This window comes from Grus americana, chromosome 5 (genome assembly GCF_028858705.1).
Source record: "Grus americana isolate bGruAme1 chromosome 5, bGruAme1.mat, whole genome shotgun sequence".
Lineage (NCBI taxonomy): Eukaryota > Metazoa > Chordata > Aves > Gruiformes > Gruidae > Grus > Grus americana.
The window spans coordinates 17,061,697-17,080,123 of NC_072856.1; the positions used below are offsets into that span (position 1 = coordinate 17,061,697).

An 18,427-nucleotide genomic window follows, 5' to 3' on the forward strand; every position below is an offset into this window, starting at 1 on the left:
CAAGTCTCCTTTCTCTTTTCAGGTCTATTAGTACCGTAGTGCTGTGTTTCCAGATCTGTATGCACCTGCTGCATATAGTAGCAGAAATAGTAAAGTTTGATCATCTTGTAAAGCTTTGATCAGGCAGTACTGAAGATTAAGTTGGTCAGAATAGCAGATGAATCCATGGCTCAGATTAAAAGATTAGATTAGAAGGATATATGTAAACAGTTCTTCAGTTTTGATTCTTACGACTGACTTAGTTTAAAACATCAGGGAGAACATTATTATGCTGGTTTGTGGCCATCTCTGTAGAGTTGGATTGCAAATCTTCATTTGTAGCAGGTTTTGATTACTTTCTTTTTCAGGGAATAAAAAAGCCATACAACCCTATTCTGGGAGAGACTTTTCGCTGCTGTTGGTTTCACCCTCAGACAAACAGTCACACATTTTACATAGCAGAACAGGTACGTCGCTTTATTTGGATGCTCAAGTGTTGCCTGCTTGTACCTCCATGCACAGGAACACGCTCCTTATCTCACCCTAGGAGAAGAACTTGGAGTTTTGTGTAAACATCCAGAGTGGGACATGGGGGAAACTAGCTGCTGATCTTTTTTCTTTTTAGATTTGCAGAGATTATGTGAGCTTTGGTGGGCACTCAGGACTGTAAAAGCAGATCTCCCATATATAACAATAGCCTGTTCAATAAAGACCTTCTCCATGGGGTTCTGCCATACTGTTTTCTTATTGTTAATAAAACATGGTTTGCGTTGCCTCTGTCAAAAGGGGCATAAAACACATAACCGAATGCTTTATTTCTAAGCTTTCTATAATGATTTTAATAGGAGTAAACTGAGGGCTTATCTCTGTGTCGTTGGGGATAAATGAAGGGCAGAGCTCACAAGTAAACTGGCCTGACAAAATCTAGTTTGAGATTTACAGTGTTAATAAAGGGATCTGAGGACCATGTGGACTTTGGTACAGGGACTCCCTGTTTCGCATACATTTTTCTCCTGTTTAATCAAAGAATTTTTATTTTGTTTTATTTTATTTCAGCCACGGCATCCATTTTGTGGAGGTTATTCAGATACTGAAAAAAAGTTCTGCGCTGTCATTTATTGTGTTGAAAATCTAACAGTGTACCTGTTGGCCTAAAGTAATCTCAAATGCACAAGGACAAGAAAATATAGGGAGGGGCAGACAGTTTACATATATAATGTTCTCACATACAATGTTCTCACATATAATGTTCCCTCCTTTAACATTGAGGTTAATGGTACGGATGGGACTTAGAGGACTCTGCTTAGGCCTGCAGCCTCCATCTTGCTCTTTCCGTAGAGCCTGTGTAAGACCGTGAGGGGCTGTGTATGCACCCACTGCTCTGCTTAGCCTGTAAAGACAGCTGTAAATGACCTGTGCCTATTTTTCTGGTAGGTCTCCCATCATCCGCCAGTGTCAGCTTTTCATGTCAGCAATAGGAAGGACGGATTCTGCATTACTGGCAGCGTTCTAGCTAGGTCCAAGTTTTATGGTAAGGCATTAAGCCTAGGCATCTTCCAGGTAACATCGTGGCATTGTTTTTGGTTTGTTTTTCAGTCACTCCTGAGTGTGTTGAGAGTTAAGAACAAAGAAATGCTTAAGAGATCTACCACTAGTACACCCTCATTCTTTGTCTTGGCTCCCCTGGGTTTTCCCCATTTTCCCCATTTTACTGATGTTAAAAAAAAAAAAAACCAAAAAAACAAAAAACAGAAAAATTGAGAGCTTTAAAAACCTGGTTTTCAGAAAGCAAAGGTTCATGAAAATGTATGGGCAATTGGTTGTCAGACTACTTTGCATATGCTCACGGATGAGTCACTTCATAGCTATCTGATCATCCAACTGATTTTTGCAAAAATCTCTGCATAAATGTAACCATTTACCTAGCACAACTGCAGGCTCTGAAACAGTGTTGCTATTTGAAATAGGTGGGGTTTTTTTAGACAAACACCTCTTAAGTACTGTCTTCTGGTAAATGTATTTGCTGAAACACCTGTAAATAGTCATCGCTGTCCTGGCAATTTTGTTATTTGGGATCACACACAATCAGAAAAGTTGTGAGAACAGAAGGACCTGAAAACTTTTAAGCATTGGAACTGCTTTCTGCATCCCACTAATGACTTATTTAATCTTCTGCCCTTTCTGCAGCAGGGCTAAATGCCCGACCAAATATGAGCCATACAGCAGAGAGTTTATTAGAACTGCCTGCTTCCAACAGTAAATGATTTGCAGGGTTCTGAATTATTAGCATTTCATCTCTCTTCTTTCATTAGTGACCTACATTTAAATGGAAATGTCTTTCTAAAGTAGGATGAGTGACCAAGTATAACATGCCTTTTTAATATATATGTATTTGTTCGTTTAAATTCTAGGTAACTCACTTTCTGCACTGTTGGATGGGAAAGCAAAGCTTATGTTTCTAAACAGGGGAGAAGATTATGTAATTACTATGCCATACGCCCACTGTAAAGGTAAGTTATGACTGATCACATAGGAAGCAAACAGAAAGAATAATATAATGCTATCTTACTAACTTTGCACTGGCTCTCTTCTTCCCTCTCGAATACCTAGCATGGCAGGGACTGGTAATTCCAGGGACCAGTTGCTTCTCACGAGTCATAGCACTCAGCAGAAGACTGGTAATCTTCACTGAAGTCTTTTTGATTTGTCTGTGCAGAGCTGAGGACAGAATTAGGCCTATATAAGTTAGTTAACTATGTAAAACAAAAAAAAAAAACCCACCACGTATATGCACTGCAGATAAAGTGAAGATGGAAAGAATAAGAGTACATTTCTGAGCTGCTGAGGATAAACGGGTTTTCTAAAGTTAACACTGAAATTGTTTAATAGATTTTCTGGCTTTTTGAGAATGAAGGAAATTTCTGACTTCTCTTCTGATTTGTCACTCTACTCATGATATTCTTCAGTGTATAAGCTGCCTCAGTATGGCTGATACCTGTTACTGTGTGGCTTTGCTTTGTTGAGCTGAATGCGCACTGAGGCCAGGGGATGGCTGCTGATTCACTGCTGTAACTTTGTGTTTCTCCGTAGGAAGCTAAGCATTGGTGGCATTTCAACCACCGTGATAAAATCTCTGCAGCAGTTTGATCCAATTTTGTTTTTTTGAATACTTTTTATTTTGGCATGTTGACCTCTAAGTTAATATTTATGGAGGGTCTAGCTACCTGAAAACGTTAACTTCTGTAAATCATGCCCTCTGAGAACTGTTCCTATATATCAATCTTTCTCTTGTCAATCTTTCCTTTCCTTTCCTTTCCTTTCCTTTCCTTTCCTTTCCTTTCCTTTCCTTTCCTTTCCTTTCCTTTCCTTTCCTTTCCTTAACTTTCCTTAACTTTCCTTAACTTTCCTTAACTTTCCTTAACTTTCCTTAACTTTCCTTAACTTTCCTTAACTTTCCTTAACTTTCCTTTCCTTAACTTTCCTTTCCTTAACTTTCCTTTCCTTAACTTTCCTTAACTTTCCTTTCCTTAACTTTCCTTAACTTTCCTTTCCTTAATTTTCCTTTCCTTAACTTTCCTTAACTTTTCTTAACTTTCCTTAACTTTCCTTTCCTTAACTTTCCTTTCCTTAACTTTCCTTTCCTTAACTTTCCTTTCCTTAACTCTCCTCTCCTCTCCTCTCCTCTCCTCTCCTCTCCTCTCCTCTCCTCTCCTCTCCTCTCCTCTCCTCTCCTCTCCTCTCCTCTCCTCTCCTCTCCTCTCCTCTCCTCTCCTCTCCTCTCCTCTCCTCTCCTCTCCTCTCCTCTCCTCTCCTCTCCTCTCCTCCTCTCCTCTCCTCCTCCCCTCCCCTCCCCCCCCCCCCCTCCCCTCCCCTCCCCTCCCCTCCCCTCCCCTCTCCTCCTCTCCTCCTCTCCTCCTCTCCTCCTCTCCTCCTCTCCTCCTCTCCTCCTCTCCTCCTCTCCTTTTCAAATGACCTATTCAGAAAATGGTAAGCCTGTGCAAAAAGGAGTCCCCTATATGACTGCTAGTCTCCCAGATTCTGCTGAATCCCATTACAGCTCCTCTCTGCCCCATCTACCCTGTGAGAAGCAACTCACCAAGCACTAGTATAAATGAAGTTGCTGGGCACAACTTTCCTTATTTTTCCTTTCCCACTTTCAGCTTGCCACAGATGTGCTATCAGCACTGCGAGTCAAGCTATTTCTTAACTACTGTAATAAATGGGGAATGTGGACTCAAAGGAGTATTCTTCATGCTTATAGTAAAGAGCCATTTCCCGGAAACTTTGGTTTCTGTCTTTTCAAAACTTTAAGCCAAGTAGTGAATTTCACAGTGTGTCAGCAAGAGCCAGTTTGAGTTGAGAAAGCAGATCACTTCCACTGGGGCCTCTCTTAAGCCTCTTTTTTCCCTTTCAGGACTTTTATACGGTACCATGACAATGGAGCTTGGAGGGAAAGTTACCATCGACTGTGAGAAAACCAACCACAGGGCAGAACTGGAATTCAAGCTGAAGGTAAGAGACATTGTGGCCCCTATTTTGAATGGGTGTCAGGCTTGCCCCTGCACTCCAGGCAAGGTTTGACCATACACACCAGATCATTTATGTACCAGCAATGTATGCATGCACCACAGGGTGGCCTACCCGCAGAGGAGGCATCATCCTGCAGTCAGTTTTGCCTGGTGCACAACTGATTTGAACCCAAGAAGCCTGAGTTTTACACATGACTTGTTCACTGCCAGCCAGCTGGCTACTGGCCAAACTCTTCTGAATATTTGGCAATGACAGTGTGGCTTCTGTTTAGGAAGGTACAATTATTTTTTGCTTGAAAAATACAGCCAGGTGTACAAACTACTTTGAGGCAAGTTAAGATACGGGTCTTCAGCATAGCCCTCCAGTAGACATCACATACTTACTCTTACCTTGCAGGTATTACAGTGAACTGTACCTTGTGTTTCTCAAGGCTACAGGGCCTTGCCTTGATGGTAGGGTAAGAGCCCTTTTTCAGGCAGATAATTTTGAGTGGCTATCACACTGATGAGCCACACTGTCATTGCCTTGTACTGAATTGTTCATGTAGCTATTCCCTCCCCTAGAAAGCCTGGTGATGCGAATTTATGGTATGCAGATAAAATGGAGACATATTTGAGCATTCCTGTAGTTATACGTGTTAAAATTTGGGAGGGAAAGTGATGACCTGTAACTTTTCTTGGACAGTTAACTTGTTTTTTAAGGAGCATCATTTCTCTTCTGTTCCAACAAACAATTTCTTGCCTGGGCATAAAATGAAAAATGAAGAACTGAGAGCCTGCAGGACTTTAGAGTTGCAGCCTTGGCCCACATAAATGTGAGAGATTACTGGATTTAGAGGAGTCTTTTGCAGGCCACATTTTTCTGGGGGCAATAAGAATTTTCTGTCTTTATTTGCCCTTACAAAGTGAACTGTTTCTCCATGTACTTCCTTGACATTTGCATATACTTGTCTTTAAGGGCTGTTTTTCCCATAGGCTTGATGTACTCTGTCGAGGCCAATGGAGTATTTCCGTGACTTTGGTCAGTGTCGTCTCAAACCTACAAACACTTCAGAGGTTAAAATGCAGACTCTTCTTTTCTGGCTTGAAAACAAAACACTAGTCCAAACATGACTCAGAAAAGTCCCTATGGATTAATTACATGCTCTACTTTGAATATTTCTTAGTCAACTTTTTTAGTAGAATTGTGAGAAGTTAAACCCCGTAACTTTGTATTAATTTGGATATGTACCAATTCTATGCTGGATTGCATGCACTGGTTCTTGAGATACTTGTGATTTCTTTTTCCATGAGTGTTGTGGGAAATTTGGGGTTATATTGTTATTTTAAAAAAAAAGTTCTTCTGCATAAATGTTATTGGAAAGTAGCTGCTAAAATGTCTGAAGAAATGTTGTGCGGTATGAATGGAAGAGCTGGTCACTCTATCTCTGCTGTTTCCTGTGTTTGGCAGGCAGGAGGTGAGGGGAATTTTCCATTGTTCTGAGAATCTTTTCCTTGGCTCTGGAAAAACCCTTTTTCTTTTTTTGTTTGCTGCTGATGAGAGCTTCTTCACACTGGAGACTTCACGCAGATGCAGCCATCAGTAGTGCCACACTGCTGTTGCTGTCCCATAAGCAGGAAAAGTCACCAACTGCATTAGTGCTGCTCCTTTTCTTTGGACAAGTCTGCAAGTATAAGGGTGCAGACTGTAATGTGATTCTGGACAATGGGAAGGACTTGCCCACATACACTTAGTCCAATGTCTAGCTGACAATAAAATGCATTTGCAATGAAGGCGAGACCTTGCACTGCTGAATGTTAATGCACCTGAATGCTTATCTCCCTTCCTGCAGCTCCTACAGTGATTTTGGTATTGCAAACAAAAGGAGGAGGGCACAATGCTAGACAGTCAAAATCCATCTTAGAATTCTTTCTGCCTTTTCCCAGAAATAGTGGAAATCAAGCAGGTTGCACTTTCCTTCCCCCTGCTGCATCACTGTGTTTGGCTCCCTTCCAGTTCTCACTAGATTGATCATATTTTCTATTTCTATTCTCCCCTGACAGCCCTTCTTCGGTGGCAGCGCAAGCATTAATCAAATCTCTGGGAAGATTAAATCAGGAGAAGAAGTGTTAGCAAGTCTCAACGGACACTGGGTAACATATGATAATCAAAGTTGCTGACTGTTTAAGTGTGCGTGACAGCAGGGTGCGTGGGAGGACTGGCAGCCCTTGGCAGGCTCCCTGTTGGAGTGGGGGCTGTGGAGAGCCCATGTCCTGCGTCTTCCCGCCATCCTGTGGGAGTGCGGGCAAGCAGAGCTTTCCGGGCCACACCTCTCAAGGTCATTTACACTTCTTCTGTTGTCCCATCCACCTGCAGCACAAGTAACATTTGCACTCCCGGAGTCTGGGCCAGTGAGGTGCATTTCCATGGAAGCCAGTAGCTCTGTATTTAGGGTCCCAGGCTCAGGACAAGCACTGGTGGCAGGAGACATAGTGTGTCTTACGTGTGATTGTGAAAATCATGAGGCTTCCTTTTGTCTTGTGTTTAATACTTCCCCAGCTACGGCAGTATCAGGGAAGAACTTCATGGGGTTTTAAATTCATTATTTTCACAGCAAACCTTTATGATAGAAGATGGTTATTCCCCTGTTCATGAGATGAAGGACCAAGAGGCAGATTCTGTGAGGGTCTATCTGCATGGGCAGCTCAGAATAGTCGGTAGAGCAGCTAGCACCTTTGCACACCTGTTATCTACAAGTGAATCACTCAAAGGCATCCTTAAGCCAAAATCCAGCAAGAATAAAGTTGCACAGTGAAGGATATTGACTAGAGTTTTGGTTGGGTACTCCTAGTAACTGAGGCAAAAGCAGTGAGCTCTGGCTTTGGGCCAGCTCACTACATTTATTTGTCTCAGCTACATTTAGATATCTACACCTTCATTATTGTTGACCTATGCTCCCTTTCGAGTCCATAGAAATTGTCACTCCTTGTGATTATCAAATCACAAGATTTGTCTCATGCTAAAGGAGGTATTTAAAGTAGGTCAGGTGAAATGTGCCTGGAGAAAGCCCTTTCTGTAGTAAGGTCCTAACTACAGTGTAGCCTTTGGTGTTGTACTCCTCCCCTCAGGCAATCTGCCTTTTTATGTAAAGAGCTAATAACCAGTTTGAAGTGGAGAGATTTGCCCTTTCTCAGTGTATACAAGGAAATTTGCTCCCTGTGCCTGGGTAGCTTCTGCATTCTCATCTCCCTTTCCTGCAGGATGAGCCTTGGCAATTGAGAGCTGTGCTGGACTGTGGAGTACCTTGTCTGTGGTGGGTCCTGTGAACACCACCCACAAAAGCGTGTAATCGAGTGGCTCCCCTGGGGCACTGAGCCACGTGGTTGTGTGCTGCTCAGCTTCCAGCCTTCTGTGTTCAGGTTTTATCAGCCTGAAAATAATTTATTCCTCCCTTGTTCTTTGTTCTGGTTGTGGTGCACAAAATTAGAATGATGTATAAAAGAAGTTAAATGGCTTTGAAAGAGTGGCTCCATAAGCTGCTGTTTGCAGTTGCATGCTGTGAATAGAGTAGCTGCTGTGCAGCAGTAGGGACGTTGTTTGTTCTCTTCCCTCCCTGCTGAGAGTATTGGCCTGCTCTCCTGAGCTCTGCAAGCTTTTCTCTGGCACCGTCCAGTTTCCTGACGCAAATCCTTGCAGCTGAAAGGCTAATTCTGTGCCTCAGGACCTGAAAACCCACCTGAATAAAGGAGGGAAGCAAATCCCAATGCTTCTCAGTCCCAGGATCAAAGCAGCAGCTGAGGGCTTGTATATATGCCCCTTAGAAATGGACATAGTGACATTTGATAATGCCTGCCTGCCTCCTCCCATCCACATCTGGGGGGCTCTGGGGGACCTGAGATCTGTCCTGGAACTGGCACCTCAATACATGGCAGAAAAAGTCCTGAGGGAGACTTAAAGGAGGGGTGAGAGTCCCTCAGGGTTGAAGGGGTTTCACAACTGAAGATGTGGGAAGTGGACTTCGAGATATGCATCAAGGGACCGTGGCAGGGGAAGAAATGCAGCAGCTGGGGCACAAAGAAATTAGGCGGTCACAGGCAAAGCCAATAGCCATGACCTAAATAAAGTTTGCATGATACTCATACCATGGCCACATAGCTGAATGGCACCAGTGCACATGCTGTTCAGCAGCTGTAATTGTCTGATTCATTCCACTTGCAGTTAGCGTCGTGCTGTTCACTGTATACTCTGTAAACTACCCCGTTTGGCTCCATGGCATTGCTGCATCTGTGGGCAAGACTGCAAAGCAGCTTAGTTAGGCAGGGACACAGCAATATTGTCTAGCCAGTAGCAATAATAGAAAAAACTGGCTAAACTAAAAAAAACCCAAAAAAATAAAAATGTGAAAGAGTATCTCAGCTTTAGCTCTCCTTTCTAGAGAGGGTAGTATTTCAGCAGGCTCTGTGTGAGATTTCAGCACTGAGGAATAGAAGACTGGAAAAGGAACTAGGGTGCTGGGTGGTACCTGGGAGAAACAGCAGGGAAAGAAGAGCATCGTAGGGCTTCTGTGGGTACCCTTGGCTAGGGACAAGACTTACAAAAGGGACCAGGTCCCTTTCTAATTCTCTGATTAATTCAGCCAGTGTTTCCAGCAATGCCTCACCTCATTCATTTTAGAAACTTTAAGGAAATGCTCAGTGAGATTTAATGGGATAGAGGAGGAAAGAAGCCTGCCAGCAAAGCCCTATCCTTGGTCATCATCTGGGAGCAGCTTCCATTTGTCAGGATTATTTTCTGCCTTGTGTTTCTGATTGTCATTAACCTTTTCACTTATTTTTATTCTCAGGATGGGGAAGTACATATAAACGAGTTGAAAAATGGGAACGCGGAAATGTTCTGGAACCCGACCAGTGAAGTACGAAGGCAGAGACTGAAGCGCCACATTGTGCTGTTTGAGGAGCAGACAGACTTTGAGTCAGAGAGGTAAGGAGCTCTGGGAACACCTTGCTGCTGCTTCCCTGCTGGAAGCGGGGCTCTGATCAGAAGGCTCTGATTCCTCAGCACAGTCCTGGAAAGGCATTGATCCGCTTTGCCTGCACATATTACCCAGCCATTTACCTGTTTTTTTCCAGTCTATTAACTCTGGAGTATTTCCATGAAGTATAGCTCTGAAATAATCAGGGAGCTGGGCTGAGAAATAGTGGAGGCTACATTTTATCTGCTAAAATAACAACTCTCCCTGAACTCCAGAGGTGATGAACAGTCTCTCTAACTGCTGGAACATTTTATGGAAGGGCAAGATGTCAATCTGAGGTCAGATGTCTTGTTAAGAAGGGTTGTTTCAACCACAGGCTCTTAAACTAGACTCAGGAATCATGTGGAAAGCTGTGGCATGAGCAGAGCAGTAGTTTGAACCACATAACAGGATTCTATGAGAGAATGTAATTAAACAGATGTTTAACCCTGCCTCGTAATCTCAGATGAGATCTCCAATGAAGTCTGCACCAGCTTTTTTAGGGTAATTTAGATTACCTAAAAATATAGTCCTGGCACATGACTTAGGAAGTGGAAGGAATGACTACCTGACACAAAGAGCATCCCCGAGCCAGTTCTTGAGCAAGAACAGCTAGAGCAACATCATGTGGTGCTGGCTTCAAACCAACTAGTCCTGCCATCTCACCAATATGCTTAGCCAGCACCAGCTAACATTCCAAGCCAGCACATGCAGTTTGCTGCCTGGCTCTGCATTACATTGGCCACTTCCCTGTGGGCATCTAGTTTTGGTGTTGCATGACATCACACTAAGAAGATCGCCCTTTTTATGCGTAAAGAAAGGGATTGCATGAAAACAAAAACACATGAACATTTAGTTTGTTCTGGACAGGAGTGGGTGTTATGGGCAATAAAGTCTGTATTTGTAACTTACAGTCATGCAATTGCCATTGTCACAGAGCAGAGCAGACTGCAGCACATTTCTCTCTTAATCTTCTGAAGAAGATTCTTTTACAGAAGAGAAATCTCAGTCTTGCAGACAAAGAATCTCCATTTCTCTTTTTACCAGGGTACTGCCAGAGCTGACTCCCTTTGCTGCATCAGAGATTAATAATGATACATGCATCCAGGGGAAGGATGCAAAAGGAAAATTTCTAGAGATCCCTAACAGATATTCCACCGAGCTCATTATGCTGACAGTTGCATTAATAAATTACCATCTAATCCAGGTTATGTTCTCCCTGAATTGCTTAGTCTTCCCTGCAGTGCTGAAAATCACTTATTTTCACAAATGCTGGAGAGTCTCTGAAGCTTGCACTGTTATGCAGCTCACCATGGAGGGTCTCATTGTCTGACGTATGCAGCTCTTGATGGAGTAATTTGCCCTTGTCAAACAATTTTGTGTGTGCCCCTCTGAGGTTCCTAGAGGAATCACTATTTACAGCACTGCATTCCTTAGGACTGACTCTTTAGCCACTGCAGTATTTTCTCAGGCCGTTATTTTCACTCCTCCCTCCCCCACCCCCATCACTTTGCTGTTGAATTGAGTTTCCTTCCTTTGTTTCTGAGAGAAAAGATTCATACACAGGAAAATGGGAGTGACGTGTCAAAAAAGACAGGAAAGTGTTCCTCTGCCTTCAGTTAGTTATCTAAGAGGCTGCTTTTTTGGAAGTGTCGTGTTAACTTACGGTGTTAGAAATACAATAAAAGCATCAGTATCCCTTTTAAATTAAGAGTTTCACAGCAAGTTCCAATTTAAATGCAGTAATGTATTAATCTTCTAAATGGAGGACTGGTGTTTTGTGGAGCTGAGAATACTGGAACAGCCTGGATCTCCAGTGCCTATTCTAACCGCTAAACCACTCAGTAGTGTTTTGGGAGGGCTAGCTGCTAATCACAGAAGTATTTCCAATCTGAAATGAAGATTAGAGTGCTCTGATGGGAGGAACTGTGGAGAGGCCTATCACAGCTTGGCTATAATTAAAAAAAAAAAAAAAGATTTTTCTCTTGTAAAAGGCAGATCCCCTCTTCTGGGCAGAGGCTCAATGAGACTTCATATGACAGATCACGTGTCTTTTGGCAGCTGAAAAAAGTGCAAGTGAAAGCCTGTGTGCTTGCATTTTGTGAGTAGAAGTACGTATCCGTTTCTTGCAGGTTGAATCAGCTTCCTACAGATCTGGTTGCTGATCCTATATAGAAGTACGACATTGCATGTGCAGCTGCAAGCTGTGCACATGAATTTGCTTTCCAATGCTTCTAAACTTTAAATATAAAGTCTTTGTTTCAGGGATAGACAGTAACATAAGGGCTCCTAAAAGTAAATGATTGAAAGGATGGGGAAGATAACAGATTCTCCATTATACATCGATCACTTCTAAAGAGGTCACTGACCTCAATGAATTGAGTATAACTAACTTACAACTCACACAGCACTGAATATTTTAATGCATACTGTAGGTGATGTTATCTAAGGGAAAGCTCCCCTGTTCTTCAGTAGATTGTTGTGTACAGCATTCAGTGTTGCCATTCTCATAACGTTCCTTTAATTTCCAAGCCAAAACTGAGGCTGAGCAATCCTGTTACAGTTCCTCTGGAGTATCAATAGACCAGAAAAGTGTCTGCTCTAAGGCTCCAGCTGGCAAAATGCGTTGTTGGTTTTCAGGTGGTTTAACCTGCTTCCCTATTTATTTCTAGACTTTGGCAGCATGTTACCAGTGCAATAAACAAAGGCGATCAACACAAGGCGACGCAGGAAAAATTTGTGCTGGAAGAAGAGCAGAGGAATGCTGCCCGGGAGCGGAGAGAGAATGGCACGGAATGGAAACCGCTGCTCTTCCAGCACGACGCCACGACTAACGAATGGCACTACAAATATGAGGAGTGAGTGGTGGGGTTCAGGGTTATGAACAGACCTCACCACTTGAGTCCCCAGGGATGTAAGCAAGGTTACAGACCTGTAATTCGGGTCCTGCCATTCCCCAAACTGTGCCCTGGGCTTGTTCTTTCTGAGCTCCATGTCATTAGTAGAATACATATTCCTGATACTAACTGGGAATAGCTGGAAATGAGGGCTTGGCAACGGAAAACCGGCTGTGCCATTGGTACAAATCCCTATTGCTGCAATCGTGTGGAATCATTTAGCAGAGATTTTCTGCACTGTGCAAGCAGAGTTGACAGCTTTCTCCACTGCGCTTTCTCCACTGGCAAGAAGGGTGAAGCCTCTGGAGACTGAACCCCCCTCATTTACTGCTAGGAACTGTGAATGTAGAGGGAAGTATCTGTTACTCCTCACACTGCATCTGCAGAAATTCTTGTTGGTGTCAGGAGTGAATGCTTGCCCTGGTGCATGTGGAATTGGTGCATTGCTCTTAACATACCTGGTGGGATTGTTGCTTTTCTGATATTTTTTCATTTGGTCTCAAAAGTTTAAGACCTTGGGATCCTTTGAATGACATTGCCCAATTTGAGAAGAATGGGATACTTCAGACCATGGAAAGACACTTACCCACAAGGATGTCAAACCACAAAACAACATGCATAAACAATCAGATTACACGGCACAAGGTAAAACGCCTGTTTTGGGAAATATAATATTCTTTAAGACTGTTTAGATACATAGCCCTTTTCTGCAGCATAGGCTGAAAGGTTTGGTTTGGGTAAACAGAGCTTACTACTCTAGACCTGCAATATTATACCATCATTAAGTCCAAATAATTATAATTCTTGGTTGACATATCCTATCCATTTTGGTGTTTTTCTTCCACCCAGCATTAGTGACAGTGACTCTTATACTTGGTTTCGCGCATGACTGAGCTGAGCTTTACTGTTCAGTGTTTCCAAAGTGGAAAACTTCCCATAGTGAGGGTGTGAGCAAGTTTTTTGAGTATACAACTGAGATCCTGTAACTTCAGTTTCGATCTTTACCATCTGCCTTTACCACTTCCTCTTAGACAGGACAAGAAACCTCTCTCCATCCTCTCCTTTAAACAGGGATGATACTTTCTTATTTCATTGCATTCATCTCTGGAGTAATAAATGCCATTCATAAAAAGGTTTGTAAAAGTAGAACTGCTGAACTAGCTAGATATAACCCACGTTACACTGAGGAACTCTTACCTTATTAATAACATAGACTTTTCTTTTATAATACCTCAAAACTGAATGTCTCTGAAATGATGAGAAAGTTGAGGTTCATAACTGCCGTTCAGACCCTTCAGTGAGAAGTGTTTGAATCACTGTGTTTGGTTTCCCCATTTAGGAGGTAGGGAGAAACTTTCAAAAGTGCATCAAGAAATTAGGTATAAAAGTTCTATGATGTTTAAATCCTTCAGGTACCTTCTGAAAAATCTTCCCAAGGAAATTTTACTCTAAATTTTCCTTTTCATCCTTTCACTTATGTACCTGGTTGGTGGTTACGCTCGCAGCAAAAGAACTATAAAATTTGTCACTAGCATGTGTCAGTTAAAGCTACAACAAGAATAATTTGAATGGGTGTCTTAAGGATGTTATCATTTGAGGAAATGCGTCTGTACGGGGCATGTGTGTAATACCCTTAACTAGCTGCCAGGAGTCCAACTACTAGGAGTTGCTATGAAAGCAGTCAGACTTTCCAATCTCACAGATATTCCCCAGCACCCCGAATTATTTTGTTTAAAGCCAAAGACAAGAGTCTTCAATTTGACAGTGACTGAATCTCTTTTAACCCCTGTTTTATCCAGAGGTCTGCCAAAGACTGCAGGCGCCGCAAAACTAGCGATCAGCCGTCCAACCACAGCCAGAATACAGAGAGCAGCTGTTCAACACCGGAGTCGGTGCAGGAGCTCTCCGATGATGATGGCAAGTATTTGGGTATCACTGGGTCAAGCTTTAATGTTCTTCCTTTGGTACCTTACTCCTTGAGCCAGCTCTAGGACATTTCTCAGCCCCGTTAAAGCCATGGGCCCATAGCCCACAGGCAAATGCAGACGATGTTCTGCTTTTCTACTCTGTGTACATACTTCTACTTCTCTTTCTGCCTTATGCTATCCATGCCAACAAGGGCTTCCCAACTCCTGGCACAAACATGTTGGAAAAATACACTGAAATTCCAATAGGTACGGGCTCGCATGAACACGTTGGAGAAATGCACTGACATTACAATCCACAGACAGGAAACAGGCTTTGTTTCTGATGCCCTTTTCTCAGCCTTTGTTGGAGGTGACCTTGAATGTTTCAGAGACGGGGCCAGGTGTGAGGACTCCATTCCTCTCTCCTCAGCTGAGGAGAATGCTGCAAAATTTGTTTCCTGAGAGCCAAGAAGGAGGCCCAGGCCAGTGTCACAGGACCCGTTCCACTGACCTGTGTCTTTGGGGTAGAAGATTATGTCCCCTGTCCCCTTTTCCCCAAGTTTCCTCCTGAGAGCGTCCCCCCGGCCATGACAATTTGATCACAGCCAGCCACTTGCTGGGTGAACCTGGTTTGTGTTTCATCACCACCGCCAGAGATAGTGATGCAAAACATAATGTCCTTCAATACTTTGCTGCAGGGTTTGAAAATCTGTGTGCTCAGTGCGGAAAAGAAATGAATCACCTGAAGGAAATTCATTCAGCTGTTTTATCCCTACAGAGAGCCCAACAGGACATACACAGGTAACCATTTTCTCGTATCGAATCAATGATCTTAATGGGCTAAAAATAACCTGTGGCATTAACTCCTCCACTGGGGCCTTTGGAGCATCCTTATGAGCTGCAGGGCTGCAGTTAACGACTGTCTCAATAAGTAACCTATTAACATACCGGAAAGGCAAAGCCACCCCTGACTTGAAACAGTGAGGAACTCTCTTCCTCCTAAGAGTCTCTTCACAGGGCAGAAAGCATCTCCTCAGCATGTTAAGCATCTCTTGGTACTCCCAACTGCAAAAGAGAGGAGGTTGAGAGGGACTGTGCCAGATCCTGGCTATAAATAAATCTCTGCAGGCAAGAAGGCATGGGGTCTCCCTTCTCGTTAGGTACATTATGAATTGGCTTGTTTTGCTGCAGAGATGCAGGTGTGTGGTCTGAAAACTGGGCTCTGTGGGTGAAAAGCACTAAATTCCCCCTTTTTGTATAAAATGCTAGTTGCTGTCTGAGGTAAGTGGTGAGCTGCTGGTGAAGGGCTTTGCACTGCAGACTCCTGTGGGCAGGGCAGGGCAGGTATTAACTGCTAGATCTGCTCCAGGGAGCTGTGCTGATTCCCCTCTGTGTGAGGAGTATTATCCAGCCCTCCCGAGACTTTAGTGGGGTGAGATCACACACGAGGCCCACCGTTTCTGGGTGCCAGAGCCATCGGTGATATGGCTTTAGCTTTTCTCTGCTGCTCTTGGGGGTGTCCAGGGCAAGTCCTTGTATTTGAGAAGGTTAGGGTGTAGGTTTGTGAGTGGGTGAAGAGATTCTTGGAGTTTATGCCCTTACACCTTCTCATGCCAACCAGCACACTCTGCCTGATCCAGCATCTTTCTGTTCAAAAGAGAGGGTAAAGTCTGCAGGGCACAGTGCTGCACCTGTGAGGGTGTCTCTGAAGTACAGGGGTTCCCCCTGTGTGGAAGCTCTGGGTACGTGCACAGGTGTGAATGCACACCTTCCTACGACACCCAAATAAACATACTGCTTTCTTTTCCAGAAACCTCAGTGCTCTGAACAAAAAGTCCTTCCACAGGAAGGTCTCTTCTGAAAGCTTCCTCCTGGACTCTCGCTGTTGGTTTCTCCTCTGCATCTTTCTTACGTGTCAGCTATTCATTAATTATGTCTTCAAATAAAATCACTACATTTGGCAGCAATAACGATTACTGGCTGCAGGAGGGGAGCCACTCACGCAAGGAGCCCAGTGAGGCACCAAAGCACTTTAGAACCAACGCAACAGAGGTGGAAGAAAGTTGAAAAACAAGGTTAAAAAGGGACCTAGGAACCTGCAAAACTTTGTTCCTGCGGATTATGTCATTTTTGCCTTCTACATGTACATCTTCAAGGACCTCTTAACCTGTATGGGCCTTAATGCTGAAGCCAAATGTAGCTTTAATTGTGCAATTTGTTTTCTATGTCTTGTCATTTTCCGATGCAATTAATAATTACCCAGCAGTATTGGTACCCCCAAAATGGTAAACACCCCAGCGTTTTGGAAAGGTCACGCTGGCCTGGTTCATAGCTCTGTGAGTGTGGGAGTGCAGTTGGGGAGCTGTAAAGAATCGATGTCCATGGTGCCTGTCCGCCTGCATTTAATTATGGGAGGGTGCACACTTGGTCCAAAAAACCCACCCCCAGGATATTAAGTCATGATCTGTTTTGTCAGCACACACAGAATGGGACCTCAGGATGTGTTTTATTTTCCATTCCACAGGAACTGTAAATATGCACAATTTCCTAGAGCCCTTCCTCTTTAGGAAATGGGAAGTATTCAGTGAAAGCTCCTCGTTTGGTTACGGAGCAGACTGGCGTCCTGGACCGGGCCCATTGAGTGTAACATCAGACATGCCTGTTCATAAAACCTGGTCACTTATTGTTATTATTTGCTGTATAGCTCTTTTATAATATCACACACTAGCACTGTAGAGAGGAATCCACTGCCCCAGGATAGGTGAGAGGGACGGGAGCAATATAGGTGTATGTGTGTTCAGTCGTAGGCACATTTATTGTCAAAGGTCAGGAAGGAAGAAGGGTTTTGCCACTGCTTCATTCAACTCTGTTAATAGTCTTCCTATTTTACACCATTTTTTAAAGATTTGCAATATTTTCTGTAGACTGCGGACAATACTAAGCCTTTCTTTTCTGGCCTGAAGTAGTTCCAAGTGGTAAGTACTGCTATATATACAGCCTTAAAATACTTAGTGGTGATGCCAGTCTGGGCTATCTTTCAATGTAAATGTTTCCAAATTTTTAAGTACATTCCTTGTCATATTCCCCAGTTAGGGGAAACCTGTTTGTGCTTGATATGTTGAAATAAAACTACACACAACTTTCAGTGGCAGTATGTCTGAGAAATTATTTGTGTGTTTGAACTTGGGTTTGTGTTTTATAGCATTTTACAAATAAACAACTCTTAGGCCATGCTTTTTAGAGGAAAAGCTACAGGAAAAGGTCTTCAAAAATCTTAGACATAGGCCATAAGTTAGAACAGCGATAGCACTTTGACACCCCTCTGGCTCAAATTGCCCATGTCTGCTAATGGTAGCAACTTCCTCAAAATAGAAAGAAAAGTGGTTGCCTTGATTTTCGCTGTTGTACATGTAAATGCACAGACTTGTCTTGGACTTAGAAAACCTTTATATTAAGGAGCTAACTTGATGACAGAGAATACATCCATGGAGAGAACCACCACTCTCTCACATGGATAGACAGGATAAGAGCCAGCATCTGGAAGGTGTCATTGAAGAAATAGATTGTAAATAATAAAGGGTGAGAGTGACTTCATTATTAGCAAAAGTCTCCAGAAAACCAAAGGATTCCTCATCCTTGAGGAATCATCCTTGAAGAAGGTCAATGCTATCCATCCACATCAGGTGCCTTTTTGAAGGCACTAGTAGTCCTAGTCGCTCCTTTCTGAGGAAGTCAGACCAATGCCACATGTGGTGTAAACCTCGGTGAGAAGCGTCCCCCTGGCCTCTGCCTGTGAATGAAGGTCCAGCTGCTAATAATGCCTGCCTGGCAATGCCAAGTCCCACATGCGCCTCAAGAGCGTTGGCTCCCAATGCTGTGCAAACATGTCTGCTGAGTTCCTGCCCAAATCTCCCTTTGAATGCTTCAGCGAGTCAGCACATCTCTGGCCTGTCAGCACAGCTGTCCTCATCTCACACAGCCCACTGTGGGACCAAGTATTCCAGTTACTGGTACGAGCCTCTCCTCTTCCAAAGGGATATTTACATCTCTTGGGTACAAATGTATTCTGTGTTTGAGACAGAGTAAAAAACAAAATTTAAAAAAAAAAATCCTCAGACCCACCT

At 43.3% G+C, this 18,427-nt stretch overlaps 1 protein-coding gene across 7 annotated transcripts in view; it reads left to right on the forward strand.

The window, feature by feature from the left end:
• Window positions 1–17,448, forward strand: part of OSBPL5 (oxysterol binding protein like 5) — a 184,318-nt gene extending 166,870 nt beyond the window's left edge. For all 7 annotated transcript variants that reach the window (XM_054827329.1, XM_054827330.1, XM_054827331.1 and 4 more), the window contains exons 12-22: window positions 348–446; window positions 1,414–1,510; window positions 2,391–2,489; window positions 4,394–4,491; window positions 6,552–6,641; window positions 9,332–9,468; window positions 12,172–12,357; window positions 12,903–13,041; window positions 14,196–14,313; window positions 15,002–15,104; window positions 16,114–17,448. In XM_054827329.1, the coding sequence (XP_054683304.1) occupies window positions 348–446; window positions 1,414–1,510; window positions 2,391–2,489; window positions 4,394–4,491; window positions 6,552–6,641; window positions 9,332–9,468; window positions 12,172–12,357; window positions 12,903–13,041; window positions 14,196–14,313; window positions 15,002–15,104; window positions 16,114–16,249 (1,302 nt within the window). In that variant the 3' untranslated portion in view covers window positions 16,250–17,448. The remainder of the gene's footprint in view (window positions 1–347; window positions 447–1,413; window positions 1,511–2,390; window positions 2,490–4,393; window positions 4,492–6,551; window positions 6,642–9,331; window positions 9,469–12,171; window positions 12,358–12,902; window positions 13,042–14,195; window positions 14,314–15,001; window positions 15,105–16,113) is intronic.
• Window positions 17,449–18,427: the final 979 nt, after the last annotated feature.